The sequence below is a fragment of the Lycorma delicatula genome, chromosome 5, assembly GCF_047948215.1.
Source record: "Lycorma delicatula isolate Av1 chromosome 5, ASM4794821v1, whole genome shotgun sequence".
Lineage (NCBI taxonomy): Eukaryota > Metazoa > Arthropoda > Insecta > Hemiptera > Fulgoridae > Lycorma > Lycorma delicatula.
The window spans coordinates 82,629,449-82,654,517 of record NC_134459.1 but is presented as its reverse complement, the minus strand read 5'-3'; the positions used below and the strand labels follow the sequence as shown (position 1 = coordinate 82,654,517).

The following is a 25,069-nucleotide window of genomic DNA, read 5'->3' as shown; positions in this document are numbered from 1 at the left end:
TTAATAAAATCTCTGATATAGTATTTCCGTAGGTTATATTAATGGTTTATTGAAATCTTTTGTGGATGTATATTGTAAAATTCTTTTAAATTTATGTAGCATTCATATGCAGCATGGTGTTCAATATTTGTGTTCTTTTTGCCTTTTTATTCCAGTTCATTAAAATACATTATAATGTACACATGTTTGCTAAAGTTTTATCATATATATTATTTACACATATAATTTGTAACTTTGGAATGTAACTAAAATATATAAGCAATCCATGTTTATATCCAGTAAGTAAGGTAACATAGTTTTATCTCATGTGAGATAAATCTGTGATATAAATCTACTAATAGTAATTATCATATACAATAGTATAATTAATGAAGGTCCTAAATTGGTCAATATATATAAAATAATTTACTCATGTTTGTTCTTGAGCCTTGTTGTCTAACGAAGTGGGGAAAGTGCTTATACACTTAGTAATGGTTTAGCTATCTCATATTTTCTGAAAACATTAGTCATCAGCAATATAACAGTGTATACTATTTGTGGTGATGCATTGATTCAAGTGTTAATTTTCCATGTTATTACTTTATTCCATTAAATCATTACTTTATATTATTCATTTTAGATGAATATATATTTTTTTAAATTTAAATTGCTTGTTAGTATATTAATTTTTATTTCATTCTGTGTAGTATATAATTTTGTTTTAAACTTTACTTAATTTTTATTTTAATTTTAATGTAAAATCTCTTCTTATACAGAAGAAATAATTCACATCTGAAGGATGTGACATTATTGTTTTTGGTATTAAAAAGTGTGTTGAAAAATCCAGAAAAATAGCATATTTTATATCCGTCAAAATAGCTACAGAAATGGTATAACATTCTAGCATTTTTGTATTGACTGTTAGGAGGATTCTTATAGAAAATAAAAATATAACAAAAATTGAATTACAATAAAAAATAGTTTTAGAAGTAAACAATTTTTACTTCACAGTAATCTGAAATACTGTAAGAAATAAATGAAATACATTAAGACAATATACATTATTTTTATTAGAAATAATATGATTACATTTAATACCAAACATTTTTTTTTAAAGAAATAGTATAACTGGCGTGTTTTGATCTCCCATAGAAATGCATGATTTATGGTTCCTCACAGGACTGAAGAACTGGCATGGGGATAAGTTTTGTTTTTTTATAAGCATGTTGATTTTTTGAGAATTTGGATAAAATGTTTTTATCAGAATTTACTTTTAATTTTATATTTTAAAGGTATCACATACAGAGGTTGCTGAACATCTAGTCTCTAGTGTATTAGAACAATGTGATTTATTAGAATTAGGAAATGATCAGCGTAAATTTGAGATTGAAACAGAACGACTTATTAGTAAATTAGAACATACTCGTGCCTTTAATACTTTATTGCAGAGTTCACTAGAAGAAATGAAATCACATTCTGAAAGGCAAGTTATCTTTTTTTAATGTATGAAATAACTAGCAGTTCATAATTTAATGACAATATTTTATTTTGTTGTATATGTCCAAAATTATTTTAAATAGAGGTTATTATTATAGTTGTACTCATCCTCAATTTACTCATAAGAATATAAATTTGGATTTCAATAATTACCTAGCTGATTTACTGAAGACATGCATTTACTCAGACAAAGGAGTCAAGACAAATAAAATTGAAAAGATATGACATATCTGTTCATAGAAATATAAAAAGAGAGGCTTTCTAAGAAAGTATTTTGGTCATGTTCTCTAGGGTGAGGTAGAATAATTAGAGAATGTATTTTTATCTGTTATATAATTTTAGAGAAAGCAAATTTCAGTAATATAAAAATTGGATAAAATATAGTTTTGCAACAAGGAGACCCAAGTATTATAATTTTTATTCAGTCTGTCAATAGTATTATAATTATATAATACTATAGTATAATATATACTATAGTATAATTATAATGTTATTCTGCATTTAATTTAATAATTAATAGTATTTATAATTAATTTAATAATTAATTGCATTTAATAGTATTATAATTATATAATACTATAGTATAATATATACTATAGTATAATTATAATGTTATTCTGCATTTAATTATAAATGAAATTAAACTGGAAGTTGTAGCTGGAGGTATTCTATCTCTTTTTAATGATCAGACTAGAAGGGATATAGTTTTGTCTTTGTTGAATAGTTTATACCAGTTGAACAATTACACTATTTGCAGTGAGTAAGCAATGATACACCCACAATTCCTTTTCCTGTTACATTAGACCCAAGTCACCAAAACATTGCATTGTTATTATGGATCATTATTCTAGGCTTACTTGAGAAAAGAGAAGTTAAGTAGTTTTTGACTACATTTTTCATTGAGATGAGTATACTCTTCCATATCAACATGCTAAGTCTACGTAAATGCAGGTTCTATTCATTTCTGTAATTGATAACACACTTCACTCTATTTATTGCAAAGACTTTGTATAATGAGCATTATTATTCTTCTTAGAAAAGCCAATTCTGAATGATACTTCTTGTACCTCTGATGCTTTAGAGTGTTTAGAATGTAATGTAAAGCAATATCTTCCCTATGTCAAGAAAAAGTGCAAAATGTTTATATATATACATATATATGTATTTAATTTTGTATATTTTCCTTAAATCATCATTTTTATTATTATTACTCCTTAAATATTTTATAATATGTTTATTTGATTTGTAGCTTTTTTCACATTTATTATTATCATAAATATTAGTAATTTTTTATATTATTTTATTTGTATAATTCTATTCTAAGAAAAAATTATTAATAATCTCTGTGTTACTTACTTTCTTGTTGCAACTTTGTAAAACTATAATGGTACTTTTTCTGCTTTTTATGTAACTTTTCTATAATTTCATTATTGAAACCATTAAATACTACTATTTGTTTTACTACATCTATTTCTTTCTTGAGTTTGTTTTCATTGTTCCTTGTATAATGTATGGTTCTAAAAATCAGGTTTTTATATATACCAATACTTTGTGTCCGTGAGTGATTAAAATTTACATGTATTGTAATACACTGTATTGTATTCATTGTGGGTTTTCCATAAACTGATGTTTCTATAGCATTGTGTTTATTTCAGTCTCAATATCTAAAAAATGTATTTTCTTATCTAAACAAAAAGGATTTAGATTTTTCTCTTACTGTATTTGGTAGTTAAGTTGTTTTTTGAGTTTAATGCGTAATTTAATACATAATTTTTTTTTTTTTTAGTTTACTTAATTTACTGTATTTCCATTTCTAATTTGTCATCAATAGTATATGTTTCTTAAGGTGTATGTGAAATGGATATAATCTGCATTTTGAAAAAAAAAAAAAAGTATAATAATTATTCATATTATAAAAGTTTTTTGTATTAATAATAAATATATTTTTACAGGTTAACACTTCTTGTTGGGAAATATGAAAATAATGCTATTGCATTACAATTAGCTCTTAGTTGTTGTGATCGTATAATAAGAGTTTATGAAGAATTGATAACAATACTTTTTAGGGAGCATAATGAAAAGTAAGATTTTTTAATTTTGTGGTTTCTATGTTACATTTATAATAATATTAAGGTAGGTATTTATAATTTATATGATTCCCTCTTTATTATTGGCTTATAAATGATTTATCAGTTTTGCAAATGACTGATGAATTGTTGATTACTATAAGAATTCTAAAAATTCATCTTTCTAAACTGAAACTCATAAAATTTTATTTAAGTCAAATTTAAATGATAATCTTTGATGGTTCTACCCGTGAATGACCCATAAAAATAATACTATTGAAACTGGTATTTTAATAGCATATACAGTCTTAATTAGTACATTTTTTAAACAAAATTATTTACAAAAAAATATAAATAGTTAGGTTCATTGAAGTCTAAAAAATGACAATCGCCGAATGATTGTAACAGTTGAATTAAATGAGTTTACAATTCTACTCCGTAAGCTTCTTTGAAGCTCGCGCAATTGGTTGTTTTAATTTAAGAGCAGAGAAAAATTTTCTTTCTTTAACTTCATACTAAGGCTGTTTAAAAATTTAGGTCTTAATCAATAAAAAATATAAATTATAATTCAGTGTGAACTGTTTTAAATGTGTATTTAAAGGGTATTTTTTTAATGTGTATTTGTAAGGGTATTTAAGATAATTTTGGAAAAAGTGTAGCAAAATTAGTTTCATTAGTCGTCATGTTGAACAAGTTTCATTGTGTTATGTATGAAATTAATTCTCTTCTTTTTATATAAACAATATGACATTAACTCTCAATAATAACTGGCGTCTTTAATCTTTTCAAGTATAACATGAAAGAGTAGATGGATTTAAGTATTTTCTCTATAAATCACTGATTTGCATTAAATGGTGTTATCGATTGAGAACTAAGGAATTTATAGAAGTCATTGTTATATGATGGAAAAAACTAAGAAAGATACTAAAATTCTCAATTATACTAAGAGTATAGTAATATATTATGTTCAGACTATTCTATCTGTTGTTGAAATTTTATAAAAAATTTACAAATTTATATTGTTTTTATTGAATGGTTTATGAATATTATTGAATGCTAATGGTTTTATATAGTTTTTATGTTATGTAGTTTTAAAGCAGAGGAGAAACATTTGCTTCACTTGATAGATGATCTCAAACAAGAACGCACAACTATAGAAGGCACTGTGGTTCAGTTAGAAAGTTATGTAGAATCTCCTGCACCTCAACCACAAATACCAACTCTTGCTAGAAAATTAGATTTAGAAACAGCTGTTTTAATTCAGGTAGATATTAATTTTTTTTTATGTTCTCAGAGTTAACACGTCCGCTGCTTCTCGCAATCACTAGTGTGAACTAAACAACTGGTTATACGTAATTATTTCCAGAATTCAATTCGAATCTTTCTTTTGATAAATTAGTGGTTCTTGGTGAATTAAAAAAATAAGTTGAAAGTTAAAATATTTTATTATAATTTGCGTATATTTTTTTTATAATTTGTATTTACATAAAATTAATTTCAAACATCTTACAACTAAAATTCATTTATAATGCTCTAAAAGATAATTACATTTGTACATACATAAAAAAAAAATCGTAAACTACTTATACTTATGGTATAACCTAAAACATGGGTCCAAACAAAGACCAGGAAAACCAGGGCATGACGGGCAACCGAAAACTGTCTCTTTTCTTATTTTCAACGTTGCACTGCACTCCTTGCAACGTTTTCTCATCGTCTCATTGTTCGCATTTTTAGGGAGGTTTTGTGGGAGGTGTATATGGTCTTTTGGTAATGCCGCCGGCGGCTTATTTGTTGGATTCGGGAGCAATTTTGTAACAACCTCGAGGTGAAAATCATGTAAGTCATATTTTTTTTCTTCGCTGTACATGTTGTATAAGAAGTACGCGTTATTCAACATTAAATGAAAAATATGTATACCGAGTTTTTTTATACCACCTCAACGTTTTATGAGTTAGTGGGTAATACGACAACATTTGGTCTTGCCGATCCACACCTTTCATATTCTTATTGTATTCAACAATTAACTTCGGCTTATTCTTTTCTTGACCACGTTTGTTTGTTGTTGTTACCAAATTCCCACCAAATTCGCTTGAAATGGAAAGAACTTCCCTTTTATCTTTCCATTTGCAGCAGCACACTCCTTCTTTCGTATACATACAAAAAGATTCTCCCTTGGCGATTTTTTTTGAAAGAACTTCTTTGGGATTACCTCTTCTTTTTGACTGTAATGTTCCCGTAGTGTACATTTTATTAGCAAGAAGCTCTTCGGTAAGGGGCACGGAATTATAGAAATTGTCCATATAGAGAGCGTGTCCTTCCTCTTCTACTAAATCCTCCATCAACTTCCTCACAACTTTCGCGGCATGTCCCACTCCACTTACATCTAGATCCCGGGTGCCTCCATAAATATGGATTTTATGGACCAGCCCATTTGGTTGCGATAAAACATACAGTTTGAAACCAAATTTATGGCGTTTCCCCTGAACATACTGTCGCCAAAGGAGCTTCCCCCTCCACAATACCATGCTCTCGTCAGTTGAGAGCTCCCTTGATGGAATGCATAGTTCTTTCATTTTGTTATTGAAATAATCCATCAAGGGTCTAATTTTGAAGATGGGATCGCTCCCAGTCCTTTCACTTTGAAAATGGAGGCAGCGCAAAATTACTAAAAATCTGTCCCGGCCCATAAATTGGGAAAACGGTAGATTGAATAGATAATGCCTCTTCCAACAATCGTTCATCCTATTCACCCGAATCAATCCCATGAGCATTAGTTCACCGACGAATGTTCTTATTTCGTCAGTTGTAACGTTTTTCCAATTGGAAATTCTTGCTCGAGCCGCATCACTATCGAATAAAACAATTATCGCGTAATTGTTTATCTCTTTAGCCAGATAAGAACAAAAATCCTCATTGAAAAACAGGTTGAAATAACCGAACGGGGATTGATCGTTGGGCTTTCCCCTCATACCTGGTCTACCTGTAAAATTTATTTTTGTCACATCTGGGGGATTAGGAAGCCACTTGTCCGTTGTGTTGCTAGGGCCAGGTAAAGAAATAGGATGTTGAACCGCAATATCGGAGTCAGAAGCTTCACCTTCCTCGACAACGTCGGGAATTTCCTCGCAGATTGATGCAGGTGATTGTGGTTGTTCTGGAGCAACTAGCTCTTCTTCCGGATCAGAAAAATCTGATTCCTCCAGATCGTCGATTAATTCCAAATCATCATCAGAATCCTCCAAATCCTCGATAATTTTCTGAATTTCTTCTTCTGTGTACACCCTTTTCGGTTCAGCCGATCGGCGTTTTTTTGGTTCAGGACCCCTAGAAGTTGATGGTTCATTATCAGCCATGTCTGAAAGGAAAGTAAAAGTAAAAAAAAATAAGCAAAAATCTGGCTGTGCAATTTATTATTATAACTATACTGTGTTGCAAATACGTAAAAAAATGCCAGCCTGAAATTTCAAGATTTTTGAAAGTTAAGACTAGACGATCTAAGTATTTTTTGGGTCCCAAATAGTTTTTTTCATCTTCCTTTTCATTTTTACAGTATTTATAAATTATGGGTAAATTAGTGTATATACATAATGTAAAACTATTTTTGTAATGTGCTTGATAAATATATTATTAAATAGTATTCTTTGCACCTGTCAATATTATTTTATATAAATTCTATTTGAGCTAATATAAAAATGAAAAATTTATGCTGTTATAAAAATGTTCTCTAATGCACAGTTTTGAATTTATTTATATTTTTGTGTGTAAATAAATATTCTATTCTACTCTAGTTTGTTTCTTCTTCTGAAGTGATAACGAAACAAAAAATGATTTTGAACAGTAAAACATTGAAAAAAGAACTTGCATATTACAGAAAAAAGTCTGAACCTTATCGTCAAGAATGTTTCCTAAAAATGGAATTTTATTTGCGATAGGTTCAGTTTATTGCGATTTATTTTTAAATAAAAATAAATTGTTTTTCACCCATTCTCCGTATTTGTATTGTTCGGAATAAATATCTCATTTGTAATCACTTGAGAAAAAGAAACAAACTATTTTGAAAAGAAAAAAAAATATGTAGTTCATCTTGTGCTAAAATTAAAAATCTTGACGTGTGAAAGGATGCTATTTTTTTTTTTGCCACATAGTGTATTTTTATGATAAAAACTACAATTAGATAAGTGTTATGAGAAGAAATTACCTTTATGTTGTTGAAGAAAGAAGAGCTGGAGCAGAAAACACAAAGCCAACTTTGATCACAAAAAAAATGCAAAAAAATTAACACAAACTCGCTACGACTTTCACAGTGCAAAGGTAGGACACTAACTAAGTGCGTCGTAAGGTTGGGATGTTATACCTGCAGCCGGCAAGGGAGGGGAGACCAAGGAATGGAATAGTCCCTCTCACGCGGGAGCCGTGTGGCCCGGCTGCAGGGGACAACCACACTCACGCGGGAGCCGCGTGATACGCAGCGGACGTGTTAACTGCATATTACTTGCTAGCCTTTTATTAATAATTTTAAGTCAAGCTGTAATTAAAAAGATCTTTGATGGTTCTACCAGTGAATGACCCATAAAAATAATACTATTGAAACTGGTATTTTTATAGAATATACAGTCTTAATGAATACATTTTTTAAACAGAATTATTTACAAAAAAACTGTTGTACATTATGGTATATTTAAATTTATTTTCTTTCTTTACATCTATCTTACAACTTTTTTAATTAATTTGTATGATATTCCTTGGAGTTATCCACACTAGTTTTGTTGATTTGATACTTGTAGGAAGATAGGAAGTTATACTTATATAATGAGTGTACCTGTGGCTTCGTATATCCATGTTTTGCCAGGCCAGGATGTTCTACAAGATTCCTCAGGCCACAATTTTTTTATTTATCATTACAAACACTGTTATATTTAGATAAGAACTTGCATAAAGGAATGAAAATTGATTTTACTGTTAATCACTAAATTGTTTTCAGTACAAAAGCAGTTGTTTCCTCTTTATTTATTATTTGTTTTTATTTCAATCCAAATAATTAGAAAAATTGATATATTTTAGAAATATTTCAAATTGTCAAAAGTAAACCATTTATGTTTTTATCAGAAATTCATGATAATTATAACAAGTACGACGCTTCATTAATACTTTTGGTATTTGTGTTTATTCAGTTATTAACATTTATCATCAAATTATCAATTATTTTTTATCATTTAATATTTCATTTAAGATATTGATTTAAATTTTTCATTACAGGAAGTGATGTCAATGAGAGAAGAGAAGGCTGATTTAAATGCTACTATTTATCGTTTAGAAAAGGAAAAAGAAAGTTTGGAACTTAAGTTAGCTACAATGGAAACACAGCAACAAACCCAGTTAGCAACAGTTCAACATTTAAAAATGTTAAATGAATCTATTCCAGAGGTAAATTTTCTGCTTTTAATAATTTAATATTTATTTTTAATCATTACATTATTCTTTTATTCTTTAAGACCGATACATTTTAAATGACAAAAAATTTAAGGTATCGTATTGTCCTTTTAAATTTTTTTTTTACTTTTGTAAAATGTTTTAAAATTCAAGGACAGTTTGGAAACTTTGTGGCCTAAGAAAGAAAAATTTCTTACCAAATTTTTTTTTTATTTTTCAACATAGATCTTTTAAAGTAATACACTTAGTCCATTGCTTTTCCAGTGTATTTATTACTTCAGTAAAGTATGATTTCTCAAGCTCTGTAAAATAGGTGTCTGTCTCAGCTATGACTGTCATTTGAGACAAGTCTTTGCCCACCAAGCCATTTCTTCAAATTCGAGAATAGGAAATAATCACTCAAAAGCTCAATCTGGTAAATATAGTGTATGTGGAAACAATTCGAAGCACAGTTCGTGAATTTTAGCAGCAACAACAGAAGACGTGTGTTCCAGTGCATTGTTATGGTAAAGCACTTCTTTGTTATCCAAATGTGTTTGTTTGGTCTTAATGATCTCCTTCAATTGCTCCAACAAGCTGTGTAATGTTCTCTGGGGATTGTTTTTCCTTTTTCCTGATAGTCTATGAGCATTACACCATGAGCATCCCAAAAAACAGTGGCCACAACTTTTTCTGCTGATTGAAACTTTTTACCTTCTTTGGAGCACTTCCACTGCTTTTGACCCACTGTTTGGACTGTTGCTTAATTTCAGGGCTGTAATAATGAACCCTTGCAGCAGTAATGAAATTTTGCAGAAATTCTATTGAATTACTGTTGAACATGTCCAAGCACTACTGAAAAATGTTCATTCGACTATGTTTCTGGTCAACCGTTAACAAATGCAGCACCCATCGCGCTAATAGCTTTCTCATACCGAAATGCTCATGTAAGATGTTTTGAATACAATCTAATGATATATTTTCTAGCTCGTGTATTTTCAATCATTGATCTTTTAAATACCACATATTGAATTTTTGCGATATTTTCATCAGTTGTGGCAGTTGCAGGGTATCATAAACGCTACTATTTTAATATATTTAATGATTTAGTACATAATAAAGATGATTTATCTAATAACCAAAAATTACATTATTTACATTCATCTCTGAAGGATGAAGTCTTAGCAATCATTAAAAATTTACCAATAACTAATGAAAATTATATTATTGCTCTAGAATTATTAAAAACACGATTTGATAACAAATTATAATTACATTTCATAATGCTGAACACATTTTAAGGTCAGATTCTGTAAAAAGAGAATCAGTAGATAGTTTATCAAAATTTATTAATGAGGTTTCCTCATATGTGATTTCACTTGAAGCAATGCAACTTCCTGTAAACAAGTATGAATTTATTGTCATCCAATTTCTAACATCAAAATTGGATTACAATACTTCAAGATTATGGAAGGAAAAGTTGTCAAATGAAAGATTTCCCACCTTCAAAGATTTTATTGAATTTCTTAATCCAAGATGTCAACTTCTCAAAAATATTAATGCATTCACTTTTAAAATGTAAGTGAAAACAGAAAATGAAACCAAAGGATAGTCTTAAAACAATCCAGCCAAATTTTTTAACAAATGCTTTACCTTAAATTCTAATAAAAAATATAAAGGAAATAATGTTAGTTATTATTCAAAAGCTAATTCTAATCAGTGTTTGTCGTGTAAGTCAAACCATCATTTTACAACAATGTAAAATTCTTAAATTTGTCCATCAGTGAACGCAGAGACTTTTTGGGGCATAATAATTGTTGTTTTTTTTGTTTAAATAAAGGCCGTTCTATTAATGAATCTTACTCAAAAAAGTTATATACTATTTGTACTAAAAAATATAATACACTCGTTCACATGGACAAAATTAATCATTCTAAATTAGATAGCAATAAGCCTGAAAATAATACCTATTTATTTATATAATAGTTTCCATTTACCAACAATCCTTAATAGTATGTTTTTGCGTTTTTGGATTAATAATCCATCCTCAGGAGCATTTATGTGTTATAATTATAATTATTTACTTCACATATCATTAATTACACTAACTTGAATTTTAAAATCAAAAATTATAAATATAACAATTGATCATCAAAAGGTAAAATAATGTCAACATTAAAATAATGTCGGTATGAAGGTCTCAATTGTTATCCCCTAATAATATCTATTTTTCATTTAATCAGTCAAACCAAAAGTATACTTTTATCAACAGTCACAATCTTGTTAGATCCTGGTAGCAAGCAAATTTTTGCACATATAAATTTGCCTGTTAGGACTTAAACTCATTAAAAATGATCTCCCCATTTCAGGCATAAAGAACTCATCTCAATCTAAATACAGTGTTAACACTTACAACACTCTCGATTTAAGAACTTTTCAAACTGCAATGTACTGTCTTATCTGATATTTCAGACAGCCTTCCATCAGCCACATTTGACATTTCTAATCTTAAACTTCCTCATAATATATTTCTAGCAGATCCCAAGTTCAACATAGCAAATAACATTGGCATTCTGATTGGAGCTCAGTTCTATTTAAGTCTTATTTTATCTGGGAAATTCATTCAAAATTCCAAATTTCCTATATTAATCAGAAACTAAATTAGGATATATATATATACTTATATATATATATACACCTTCCTAATAACATTGCAATACTGTTACAGCTTTTCTTGCTTGTAACACTCATGAAAATCTCCCAACTATACTCGAGAATTTCTGAAAAATTGAAATTAATACTGATGCTTCAGTTAATGAAACCTCTACATGTCAAAAACATTTTCAATTCAACACTACTCTAAATAATCAAGGTAAATTTGTCGTGTTGTTACCATGCAAAGATAATAACATTCAACTAGGTGATTCTTTTGTTAATGCAAAAAAAGATTCTTATCTTCAGAAAGAAAACTAATCAACAATGCCAACCTTAAAAGGGACTAAATCTGCTTTCATTCTTGAATATTTAGAATTAGGTCACATGTCTTTACTCAATTCCAATGATTTGTTAACAAATCGAATGTGTGCTATTTACCCCACCATCCAGTATTTAAGTCTAACTACTAGAATTCAAGTTGTCTTTGACGGTTCAGCTAAAACCACTAATGGCCTATCCCTTAATGATACTTTATTAATAGGACCTCTAATCCAACAAGATTTTCCATATTACTTACAAGAGGTTATCTTTAAAGCCAAGACAGATTCATTGTAGAAAAATTTATTCTGACAAATTTATAAATATTTTTTATTTCTCTTAAACTACATACCTTATACTACTTCTCTATATAATCGCCACATGATTTAAGACATTTATTGTAGGTATACACCAGCTTCAATATACCCTCGTCATATTCTTCTGCCGCCAGTCCATTTAGCCACTGATTAACAGCATTTTTAAGTTCATCATCACCTGTGAATTGCTTACCACTCAAAAATTCTTTCAATTTCCCAAACAAATGGTAATCAGAAGGAGCTAACTTCGGACTATATGGTGGGTGATCGTAAATTTCCCATCCAAGCATTCCCAGTAAATCACAAATCTGACCAATATATGCATGTCCATAATCATGCAGCAGGACGACACCATCGATCAGCCACCCAAGTCACCGATTTTAAATAGCGTGCTGTAACTTAGAGTTTGTAGAGTTTTGCAGTAGGCTTCTGCATTTATAGTTGTTCCACGTGGCGTGAAATTAATCAGCAGTATGCCAAACTGATTCCAAAAGATTGTGGCCATCAGTTTGCATCCAAATGGCTGTAGCTTGACCTTTAGTCTGGTTGGTTATTGAGGATGACATCATTCATTTGACTGCCATTTTCTTTCTGGTGTGTAGTATGAAATCCATGTTTCATCGCCAGTAACAATTGAATTAAGGAACTCATTCATACCTTTTTCTGTGTAGCGCATCAAAAATTTTTAATGCAGATCCCATTAGAATTTTTTGTGACATTCTGTTAAGACGTGCATCACCCATCGTGCACAAACCTTTCTGAAGCCTAAATGTTCATGAACAACGTGACCAATAACAGCTATTGAAACATCAGGAAAAAGAATTGCCAGGTCGGAAATCATTGAGCGATGATCTTTTCAGATTTCTTCATCGACAAGTCTTGATAATTAGTTTCAACAAGTCCTTGGTAATTATCAAAGCCCCTGAATGTTCTTCATCATTGCACATTAATTCTATTATTTTTACACCTTTCACACCATTTTTGGATGTTTCTTTCACTAATTACATTATCACCAACTGCCTATAAATTTCCTACTGTCTATAGGCAGTAACTAGCTGCCTATGAATTAAGTTTTGATGGTCTAAAAAACATATGACTCCACGTATTTCACAGTCAACAGAATATCATTTTCCTAATTATTTTATAATGTAATAACTCACACGTAATCAAAGATACTACAACAACATGATAACTTACAGACAACTATGCAGTGTGTACATTACTAGCGTAGCCATGAACAACAGGTTTGCCAACCATAAGGAGAGAAATTTTGCAGTGGTCTTTACTTTAGAAATATTCCTCGTAATGTTCTTCTTACACATCCTTATCATTCAGCTAAATCATTTTAACTAAGTTTTATTAGTTTGTAGTTGGGTGATCGCGAAATATTCATTATATATTTTTTTCAATTTTTGGGATCAAGAAGCTAAAAAGGTTAGAATCATTGAATTAGATTATAAAACTATGCACAAATACATGTAGATCAATTCTGTTAATATTAAAAAATAGCATCTTCATATAAACACTAAGAAATAATTTTTATATTGATAGATAGTAAAAAAAACATTCATTTTTCTATAAATTTTGCTTTTCTGCTGTTGCTTTTCTATAAATTTTAAATCTTTCATTATCTTGCTTAGATCTAAATTTTTCTTAAGATTAAATATCTAGTTAGAACTGTAGTCTGGATTAGTTATGGATTCAAGAGCTGTCGGCAACTTTGGATTGTTATTTAAAACTGGTTATCAGGTGAGAGATCCATTAGTATTTTTTGCTGGAGCAAGCAAAACAAGCAACTCATACATTAAAAGCAAACTTATATACGTAAGATTATTAAAGTTAATTAATATGTTGTTTAATTTATCAAAATATAAATATTGATGTCAGGACAACTTAATTAGATATCTGATTTTCATTATAAAATTAATAATCATTTGACATGCATTGTATACAAAAATGTTATAGAATATCTTCATTTTATTTAGACAAACAATTAAAAAAGTGAATTTGGAAGTTTTTAAGTTTCAATTCCTGTTACTTGCAAATTATTGTATTCGATATTACTGATATTTTTTGATACTAGTGTTCAATTTATAATTTTGTTTACTTTAGAATCAAGAACAATTTAGTGAAGGACAAAAGGAAAAAATTCTTCGAGATCAGTTACGAGAAATGGCAGCAACGTTGGAGCGTGTAAGCCGAAATGCAGAAGTGCGACAGAAGCAGCATGCTGAGATGATGGTTGAGCTTCGAACTACTAACTGGTTTGTTAATTATGAAAATCTCTTTCTTGAAATTAGAGAATGCTATAATTTATTTTAAACGTTCATCCAAAAATATTTTAATCTTTTATGATAAAGTCCTTTAAATGACAATTTCTTATACTGGGATAAATATTCTGCATTTATTTGGTACTAGCTGACCTGGCAATGCTTTGCTATTGCTAGCTTTGAGTGTATATATATATATATATATATATATATATATGTAGATTAAATGAACACAAGTGAAAATTTGATAAAACACTAAAAACTGAACATTATGGAACATCACAAAATTTAACCTTTCCTTTTTCCCCCTCCCAATCTTCACCATTGCCACTCTACCCTTCTTTCCCTTTTTTTTGAAAAATATTTATTTTCATATAATATATTATAAATATGAGCCAAATTGAACCATAAATACAATTTTTTGATACATCTCGATCCCAGCGCCACATAGCAAGTCCATTTTTTGCAAGTATTTTTTTCTTGTAAATAGTATATAAATATATATTTATAAATTTATAAATATTTTTTATTTCTCTTAAACTGCATACATATACTACTCTATATAATCACCACACGAATTAAAACATTTATCATAGTAATATACCAGCTTCAATATACCCTTGTCATATTCTTCTGCTGTCAGTCCATTTTGCCACCGATAACAACATTTTTAAGTTCATTGTCACCGTGAATTGGTTACTACACAAAAATTCTTACAATTTCCCAAACAAATTGTTATCAGAAAGAGCTAAATCCAGACTATATAGTGGGTGATCATAAATTTCCCATCCAAATTTCTCAGTAAATCACATGTTGGACCCACAATATGTGTACATGCATTATCGTGCAGCAGGACAACGCCATCAGTCAGCTGCCCAAGTCGCCAATTTTAAATGGCATACCGTAACTTACATAGAGTTTTGCAGTAAGCTTCTGCATCTATAGTCATTCCATGTGGCATGAAATCAATCAGCAGTATGCCAAACTGATCCAAAAAGACTGTGACCATCAGTTTGCATCCAAATGGCAGTGGTTTGACCTTTGTTAGTCTGGTTGGTGATTGAGGATGACATCATTCACTTGACTGGTGTGTAATACGAAATTCGTGTTTCCTCGCCAGTAACAATTGAATTAAGGAACTCATAACTTTTTTCTGTATAGTGCTTCAAAAACTCCAAAGCAGATCCCATTCAGATTTTTTTGCGATGTTCCGTTAAGACATGCATCACCCAACATGCACAAACTTTCTGAAGCCTAAATGTTCATGAACAACATGACAGTTATTGAAACATCAGGAAAAAGAATTGCCAGGTCAGAAATCGTTGAGCGATGATCCTTTCAGATTTCATCATCGACTCGTTTCAACAAGTCCTCGATAATTATCGAGGGCCTCCCTGAATCTTCTTCATCATTCACATTAATTCTATTATTTCTAAACCTTTCACATCATTTTTGGATGTGTTTTCATTCATTACATTATCACCATACACTAACCAACTGCCTATGTATTTCAGCCGGCTTAAGTTTTGGTGGTTTAAAAAACATATGATTCCATGTATTTCACAGTCGGCAGCAACATAAATTTTCCTATTTACTTTATAACATAATCAAAGATTTACAACGCAACAACTTACAGACAACAATGTAGTGTGTACATTACTAGCGTGGCCATGAACAACACAGGTTCGCCAACATTAAGGAGAAAGATTTTCCAGGGGCCTTTACTTTAGAGATATCCCTGGTATATTCTGAATATGCCTCAAGTCGGACCATAAATACAATTTTTCTAAATATCTCAACTTCAGCCTCCATCTTGTTGCTCTACTTTTTGCAAAAATATTTCTTTTCATGTAACTAATATATATATTCTGAATTTGAGCCAAATCAGATAATAAATACAATTTTTCTAAATATCTCAACCCCCAGCGCCAACTAGCAGGTCCAAACTAATTCAGAAACTCACAAAAGTTTCATTGCCGTTGGATGAATGGTATAAGAACACATACAGCACAAACAAACAAACATTAATTTTTCTAGATAATCTAGTCATTAATATTTATTGAAGAGTAAAGGATTTCAAAGAATTTAATCTTAAATTCATACATAAAATTAATTTATTGTAATTAGTTGAAAATGACTTTGTCTGACTGCTGAAATGAAATTTTCAGATCTGTAATATAATGTTCATAAATTTCTTACAATAATCTAGTCAGAACAATGTACTTGCAGTATCAGACTAAAGAGGCTGTTTTATCCTGACAATCGGCTACAGTTATATAAGAGAAATTTAATGTAAAATAGAGCGGGTTTGTTTTAATTTTAAATTATTACTGTGATAATTTGTGTAAGTAGACTGGCTAAATTAATTATCATTCATACTGTACTTGATTCTTAGAATCTGTATAATACAAAAGAATTATTGATTTAATTAAAAATTACTTGTAGACATTGTATAGATTATGTTTCATTGTTCTATTTTTGTTTAATTTCAGCACCCTTTTGAAAAACTTAGAGAAAAATAAACATAAATATGAAGCAAGATTGCACAAATTAGAAGCTCAGATGTTAACTATGGTTAGTCGCCATGCAGGACAGGTAATTAAGTTATTTTATACTAAAATTGTATGAAAATTGTAGGCAGTATTTATAATGATTGAAATAATAGAATTTCATCAGTGGACTGAGATTATAACATTTTTGAGTAAAATACTAACTTTTTGTAATACTTTCACAATTAATTTATTGTGACTAAAAATTACATTATATGTTCCAGTGTTCTTTATGGTAACCATAGTTGGCCTTTTGTTTTCTCCTACTCCAGAAGTTTTACTTTTTAATAAATATGTTCTTAAATGTAATATTATATTACATATAATATATTTGTTATTAAAAAGTGAAAATCCACATTATCAGCAAATTAAATGTGACTCTAGATCTTTCAGTCTTAAACCATTGTCAGGAGACTAAAATAATATAAAATAAAGTCAAAAAATTAAAATGATTAAGCAGTCATGACTGCTAGTTATAAGTATACATGATATATAGTATACTGATAACTAGCAAACAGTTATGACTGCTTGATAATTTTAATTTTTTGACTTTATTTTATAATATTTTAGTCTCCTGATGATGGTCTAAGGGCTGAAAGATCTAGACAGTCACATTTAATTTGCTGGTAAGGTGGATTTTCACTTTAATAATTTATTAATATATCAGCAGTAACCATGTTTATGCAATATATTTGTTCTTTAATATTTATAAATTGTAATTATAGTTTATATTTACATAAATTCTGACTACCAGCCAGCATGGTGATACATTTTCTTCTATAGTGTAAAAAAGTATAAAAAGCTTGCATCCCATAAGTAAAGTATATACATGTCATGTTATCTTTTAAAGAAATATCTGAAAACAAAAGGTTGCTGTATTTTTAATAAGAGTATATTTGAATTGTTGCAATTATGCTTAAAAACAACTTAAACTTTTCACCCACAGAATTTTATAAAATTATATATATTTCCTTAAAGTAATAGAAAAAATTTAAAATACAAAACTGTGGTTAAACCAGTAATTACTTACACAAGCGAGACTTTATTTAGATTAAATCAGAAAAATAGGACTGAACCTTTGCTTAAAGTTGAACGTAGGATTCTTAGAACCTGCATAAACAAAAAATATAAACACGAAAATCAATACAGATTATTGCCTAATAAATTTCTGTATGAAAACTTGGAATCCTTAATTGATACTATGAAAAAGAAGCGAATTTCTTTCTATGCACACTTGTTAAGATTACCGCAGGATAGGATTACTAAGAGAATTATCGATCAGCTTTGGTCTTTAAAAAATCCGCCATTATGGATCAAAGAAATTAAAGTATACATGCAAGAATTAAATTTGACTTAGGAAGATTTACTTAATAAATCCGAAAAATTAAAATTTGTTATTAAAGATCCGAATACCAACTTTAAAGTAAGAACTTTTAATTATACAAAAAGGGTTTATTCAGAAGAGGATCGATCATAAAGCAAGATCATTAAGAATGACTAAATATTGGGAGAAAGTAAAAGCTAAGAAATTAAAGGGCAGCAAAAAATGAAAACCAATAAATTGGGGTAAAAATCTTGGATGTACAATAACTTTGTTAAATGGGTAATAAGCACATAAAAGTTTTTAACAAAACTGGTGGAGAATTTAATTCTGAACAAAATGTTGTTTTAAGTAAATAAGTTGATTAAAACAAAGACTTATATGTACTCTTGTCATATTGGCCAAAGGAATCTTATCTGATCCAGTCCACTTTCTGAACTACCCATCTGCGTGGCTGACTGAGACAAATCACTATTATCAACTGAGATAATAGTCGGGCTATGATTGCTTAATGGTTTCAGGTTGGATTAAACGTAAACAAAAAAATAAATAGTATAGTTCCAAAATATTTATCTGAAAAACAACAAAACTATCCAAATATAAAAACTGATGAGGATTTTTTTTGTGATTTATGCTATGACGGGGAAACTAGACTTCCATGATCTGGCATTCTTATTTAATTGAAAGGTAAACTGCTTGCAGAAATTTTAGGTAATAAATGTAAATCTACAGCCAGTTAAGGGAAATAGTGGATGATGAAAATGCAGTTAAACTTTTCAAAATTGAGTTTAAAGAAATTATAAACATAAAAGAGCAATTTTTATCACCGATGAAAGGGCTAAATTTTAAAATGCTAAGCAAAATATCACTGGAGGTGAAAAATCCTTTAACAGGTCATAAAATAAGTGAGGACAAAATAGTGGTATTAGCATAAAATTCTGAATGCTTTGGGAATATTTTGTTTTCCATTAATGTATGTTGGTAAATCCAATACTTTTTGAGCATAAAAAAATATTGAAAATAATGAATTACCATAAATCTAGTGCATAGATATTTCATTATCACTAGTGGTCCAGAATTTTTTTCTGTTTTAAATGGCATTGATTGAGTTTTTCCTGCCAGGGTCAGTTGAAACAGAAGTTTGCTATATAATCATTTCAAGATATATAGATATAGCACTGCATAGTTCCTTCTTGCTTGTAAATATAAACGTGTTGCAATAAACATGTTATTGCGTGTTGCAATAAACATGTTAATATCAATGAGAATTTATTTATCAGTAAAAGCTCTAAACCATTCGTTTTCAAAGTAGGTGATAATGCCTCCTTGTGGGTGCTAGAGGTCTTAAGGAGAGGGGGGAGCAATAGAAGGTCCACAAAAAATTGGAGGCATTCAGGTGGTCTAGCAAGGCAATGATCAATTAAAAAAAAGGGGGAAAATTATGTTTTGCTGATATTTCAAAGTAAAATGTAAATTTCAACTCAGAAACAGGATATGCCATGTTTAAAAACAAATTGCAATTGCTGTTTTTAAGAGTGCATCTTAAACAGCAATTGCAATTATTATTCTTAACAGATGGTAAGATTAAAAATTTTGGGGGGCGCTAGAAAATTTTTGATTCTCAATGTGGATGGTGGGCAAAAAGGTTTGAGAACCAATGCTCTAAACTTTAGAATTGTGATCCAACTTTCTAGCATTGCAACATGTGAATGCATTTGTACATGCTGTTAATAAAGCTATGGTTGTGGCAGTGTTTGAGATTGGAGACTTGTACATAAAATGTATTTCCATCAAAACATGTATCACAATTTACATAATTAAAGTTGCATACATAATTTTAAAAGTTTTATTTAATACATGTAGTGTAAGCATCTTTTAGCTAAAGTTAAGTAGTACTAAAACACATTGTTTATATTTTGTGTTGTCAGCCATTGTATTTTTTTTAACATTTTTTCATAGAAATTAAGTTATAAACATGATTTACTTTTTCTTTAAATTAGCATGATTTAAAGAATCTTTTTTTGATCAGCATGATGAAATGTAATATAATTAATATATTTCAAAATTATTACGCAGTACCCTTATTAAAGGTGTTGCAGTTAGTGCTCATCTTGAAATAGTGTAACTAAGTTGCTATCTGCAAAATCACTGATAAACTACATCGCAGGTTTACAAAAATCTTCAGTAATTCCAAGTGTTTAGAAAGCGAGTATTTTAATTTGTTTTTGTTTACCTCATTTTGTTATTTTTTTAGTATTTTTGTATACAGCAGTGGTGCACAACAGTAGACCTTCCTACAGATGTGAATTTTCCAGCATTTCTCAGATGAAAGGTCATTGTCAGGCAACAACCACTTGCGGTAGTACAACTTTTGGTTATTTCATTTTTACTTTGTGTGATTATGGAATATGTATTGCTGCTTCATGCTTTCTGGATAATTCTTGTTCTCAACACTCGCCCATCACCAGTCTCAAAGTTAGGATCACTTTTGCGTTAAATTAAGAGTTCTTTTGTTCACAAAACTCTGAAATCAACTCTGTATAGACTTTATAGTCAATCTCTTCATCATCTTTACAATCACATGTGCAGAACCCAGTGCCTGGTCTATTAGAATTGCTAATCTAAATGTCATTTGCAGTCTTGGACAGTCTTATCGAGATCAAATGGTACATCTTTTTAATATCTGGATTTCATCTTGGTGTACCAACACATTGATCTTTACTAAAATGTTTTCCCATCTTATTATGGTTAATGCCACTATCTAAAATAACAGTTTCCACCTTAAATTAAATCCAGGAATTTTAATAAAATTTACATGGCTTTGATACAACTCTTCAATCAATTTAAAGTTTAATCTACCTCTTTGTCTTCATTGGAAGGTCGATTATCTATGAAACTAAATTTTCATTCATGTAATATTTAAAATCACCCCTATTAGTTTGTTGTACATAATCAGTTGTTTCACTTAGATAGCCATCAAACCTTTTAGCAAAATGTGTTGTTATATCCTTTTTTCCCCAAGATGTGAGTAATTTCATATTCACACAAAATAAAAATACGGTAAGAATATTTCACACAGCCGCATTGCTGCCAGGCAGCAACTGATGTGTGTAATGTAGACATGAAAAATAACGTTTATGGTACAAGTTCCATTAATAAACAATTCTGAGACTTGCCTCTTGGCTTCAAATGAATTTTGAACAAAAAGCTTGGTCGAATGACTTCTTAACAGTTTTTCTAGCAAGTTGTGTGCTTTAATTTCAAGTCTGCAAAGATTGTAAATTACATGTTTTTCTTGTTATTTCTATCTTAATAAGCACACATTTTCAGTAGATTGATGTGCATAGAGTTTGCCAACATTTTGAAACTTTTTAATATAACAAACAGTTACAAATGTACTCAACTTATCTCTTCCTACTGACTATGTCGAAAAAATAGTGTTGATTGATCATTAATTGAACGGTACTGTTAATGTTGATAAATGTACTTCTTTCATAAAATATGTAATCACAGGCCAAGTTCCTGATATCAATAACATACATTTTATTTTAAAACCTATAATTCTAATATCTTCAGCAATGCTTAATTTAAAAAAGATTATTGGTGCAATAAATAGAAAGGGGAAAATAATTATTTAAAAATTTGTCAACACAAGGATATTATTTTGTGCAACATTATTATTTTATATTTATCATATATACCCAGTTTTATTGGTGTACCAGTATGTTGTACAAGGAGTGGTTCAGAAGTAAGGAATAGGAAGTAAGGATAGGTTACAAAGTAAGAACAATTGAAAAAATGAATAATTTATAAAGTGTTACAAATACTTACATATTTATTTTTTTACATAATCACAATTTCATTCAAAACAATTTTGTATCACAAAATAAGCTTCTTCAAATCCACTGCATAAAATAATGCTGCCTGGGATTGTAGCCACTTTTGGACTTAGATTTTTAGCTCTTAATGTAACTTGAATTGTTGAAATACAGCTAGTTTTTGAGATGTAGGAAAAGGTGCTAGGGCACCTTTTAGGTGCCCTAATAGATATCAGGGCTGTATAAGAGGATGATCAAAAATCTCCCATCGGAAGTTTTAAATTGTAAGAGATGATAGTCACTAGGCACAAGATCAGTTTAGAAAGTGTTTCACAGTAGATATGATGTTCCAAGTTCCATGAAATCAATCAAAAGCACACTCTTTTGGTCCCAGAATACAGTTGCCTTGATTTTCCTTCGAGATTGGGCTTGTTTGAATTTTTTCGGTTTAGGTGAACTGGAATGACACCACTGCATGGATTGTTGTTCATCTCGTCGAGTTTGATGTACAAAATCGATGTTTTATCACCAGTGACAATATGGGAAAAAAAAATGTCTCCCATAGTTAAAGCAATTGAGAAAAGCATGTGTGCAGATGTCATTCTATGATCTTTGTAAGCACTTTTCAACATTTTTGGCACCCATCATGCACAGAGTTTCCGATAGCCTAGTGTCAGTCAAGATTCTCAACAATTTTGTCTTTGAAACTTTTGGAAATCCTAGAGAAAGATTATTGATCATAAAGTGAGGATTTTCTGTCACTTTTACATCTACATGTACAAGATCTGGACACTCGGCCTGCCACTTCTCTGTTCGTTGTGAACATCTGAACAGCTTTTCTTAAATTCATGACACCATTGCGTCACTTTTCTTTCATTCAGTAGACCCATATGTTTCACACAGTTGACGGTGGATTTCAGCAGCATTATGTCCTCTTGAATTTAGAAATCTAATCACTGATGATGCAATTGGTGCAATTTTTTATTACCAAACTGTCTCACAAAGGTAAACAACAATGAACTGACAGCAATCTGGCAATTAAATCCCAAAAGACCACTTAAAGCTACTGCACATGCACAAATCAATCAGTATTGCCACTCACTATTTATAACTCATTGGCCCTTACTCAGGAACCACACCTTGTATTTTATTAAGAACATAATAAGCCATGTCTAGCTAAATTTCTGAATTATATTTTGATTGTTGCCAGGTACAAACATTAAAACAAAGGATATTGCAGCTTTTGGATAACAAGAATAATGATCAACAGTGGTAGTCAGATAACAGTTTCTTTTCAATATTACATTAGGCAAAATATTATGGTGCCTTTCTGACAATCTTTACCATGCTAATCAGAAAGAAAAAGAATAAAAGAAACATAATATAAATGTTTACTTTTACATTATGAGTTTTATGTAACTTCATACATCTTCTAAACCATTAAGACCACATAATATATCCCTACATAAATGTACTTAATTTCATGTTATATACTTAGTAAACTTCTTATAAAATAATTCTAAAGATAATTCTGTCCTAAGGAGGATAAAAATTACATTTTAACATATTTTATTAAACAGTTAAAAATCAAAATATAACAAATTTATTCTAGTTAAAAAATTGTAAAACCCAAAAACTTTTGAGAGCATAAGTGTGAGATTGTAGAAATGAATTGAGTACATTCTAACCAAAAACAGTAATGAAAAGTAAAAATTATTTTCCAACGGTGACAAGATGAAAAGAGACTTAAACAAAGAAAATTGCACAACCAAATGAACTAAATGAATTACTGTGAATTAAGAGTTGAATAAATTTAAATTACTTTTGAAATAAGGAAAAATGAAATCAACCATTTAAGAAGAGTTAAATAATTCTTTTTCAATGAAACTTTCCCTAGCAATGTAAAAAAAGTCTGAAGTATAATTAAAAAAAAAGAGAGAGAAGCAGTTAAAAGTAAAAACAGACTTAAACAGACTTTGATTTATTGAATAATTTATTTATAAATTAAATACTGAAAATAATCAGTTTATTGAAACAAATTTTTGTCTATTGGCTTGTGAAATTTCTAAATATTTTATATAAATAATATAAATAATATATATATATATATATAATATATATATATATATAATATATATATGTGTGTGTGTGTGTGTGTGTGTGTGTGTGTGTGTGTGTGTGTGTGTGTGTGTGTGTGTGTGTGTGTGTTTATAATAATATTGGTAATTTCTAATATTTAATTGTCAATTAGTGTGGCTTAAATTAAAATACATGTTAATTATAAAGCAGGTAAACAATATATATATTTTTAGTAAGTTTTTTGAATATAACTTATGTATGATTATTATTTTTATCCTTTTAATTATACATGGTAGGGCAGTGGGTTTAGTTATATTTGTTCTTTTCACCATCTGGGAAAGGAGAAATAGTCAATATATGTTGATGAGAAAGGTACATATACTACAGTATGCTTACACGGCTGTTAGTGCATTGTTTGCAATTGTACCTTACAGCCATTCCAAGTCAGCATTTTGTGTGATTTCACCACCAGTTTTATAAAACCAAGTAGTAAAATTCCTTGATACAACAGTTTTCAAAAAACAGTTTTGTCAAGTTTCAACACTATCTTGAAATACTACAAAATTTTGCCCCAGGCAAACTATAATGACTATGCAGGTGATTTGTGCATAATGAAGACAAAACTAAAAAAATTAATTAAAAAAGATTACTATTAATTCCAAATATTAATCAAAATAAATAAAAAAATTAATGTAACCTGTAATAACCATGAAGAATATTTCTGTTGAGTTACTTTATTTATAAATTAAATATACTGAAAATAACCATTCTATTGAAAAAAAGGTTGT

At 29.5% G+C, this 25,069-nt stretch overlaps 1 protein-coding gene across 1 annotated transcript in view; it reads left to right on the top strand.

Annotated features, from left to right (window-relative positions):
* The window catches only part of LOC142324463 (colorectal mutant cancer protein-like), a 35,466-nt gene extending 11,217 nt beyond the window's left edge, over positions 1–24,249 (top strand). The window contains exons 9-15 of the mRNA XM_075365290.1: positions 1,272–1,462; positions 3,429–3,557; positions 4,632–4,806; positions 8,802–8,969; positions 14,357–14,508; positions 17,007–17,109; positions 23,413–24,249. Coding sequence (XP_075221405.1) covers positions 1,272–1,462; positions 3,429–3,557; positions 4,632–4,806; positions 8,802–8,969; positions 14,357–14,508; positions 17,007–17,109; positions 23,413–23,478 — 984 coding nt within the window. The 3' untranslated portion in view covers positions 23,479–24,249. The remainder of the gene's footprint in view (positions 1–1,271; positions 1,463–3,428; positions 3,558–4,631; positions 4,807–8,801; positions 8,970–14,356; positions 14,509–17,006; positions 17,110–23,412) is intronic.
* The last annotated feature ends 820 nt before the right edge of the window (positions 24,250–25,069 follow it).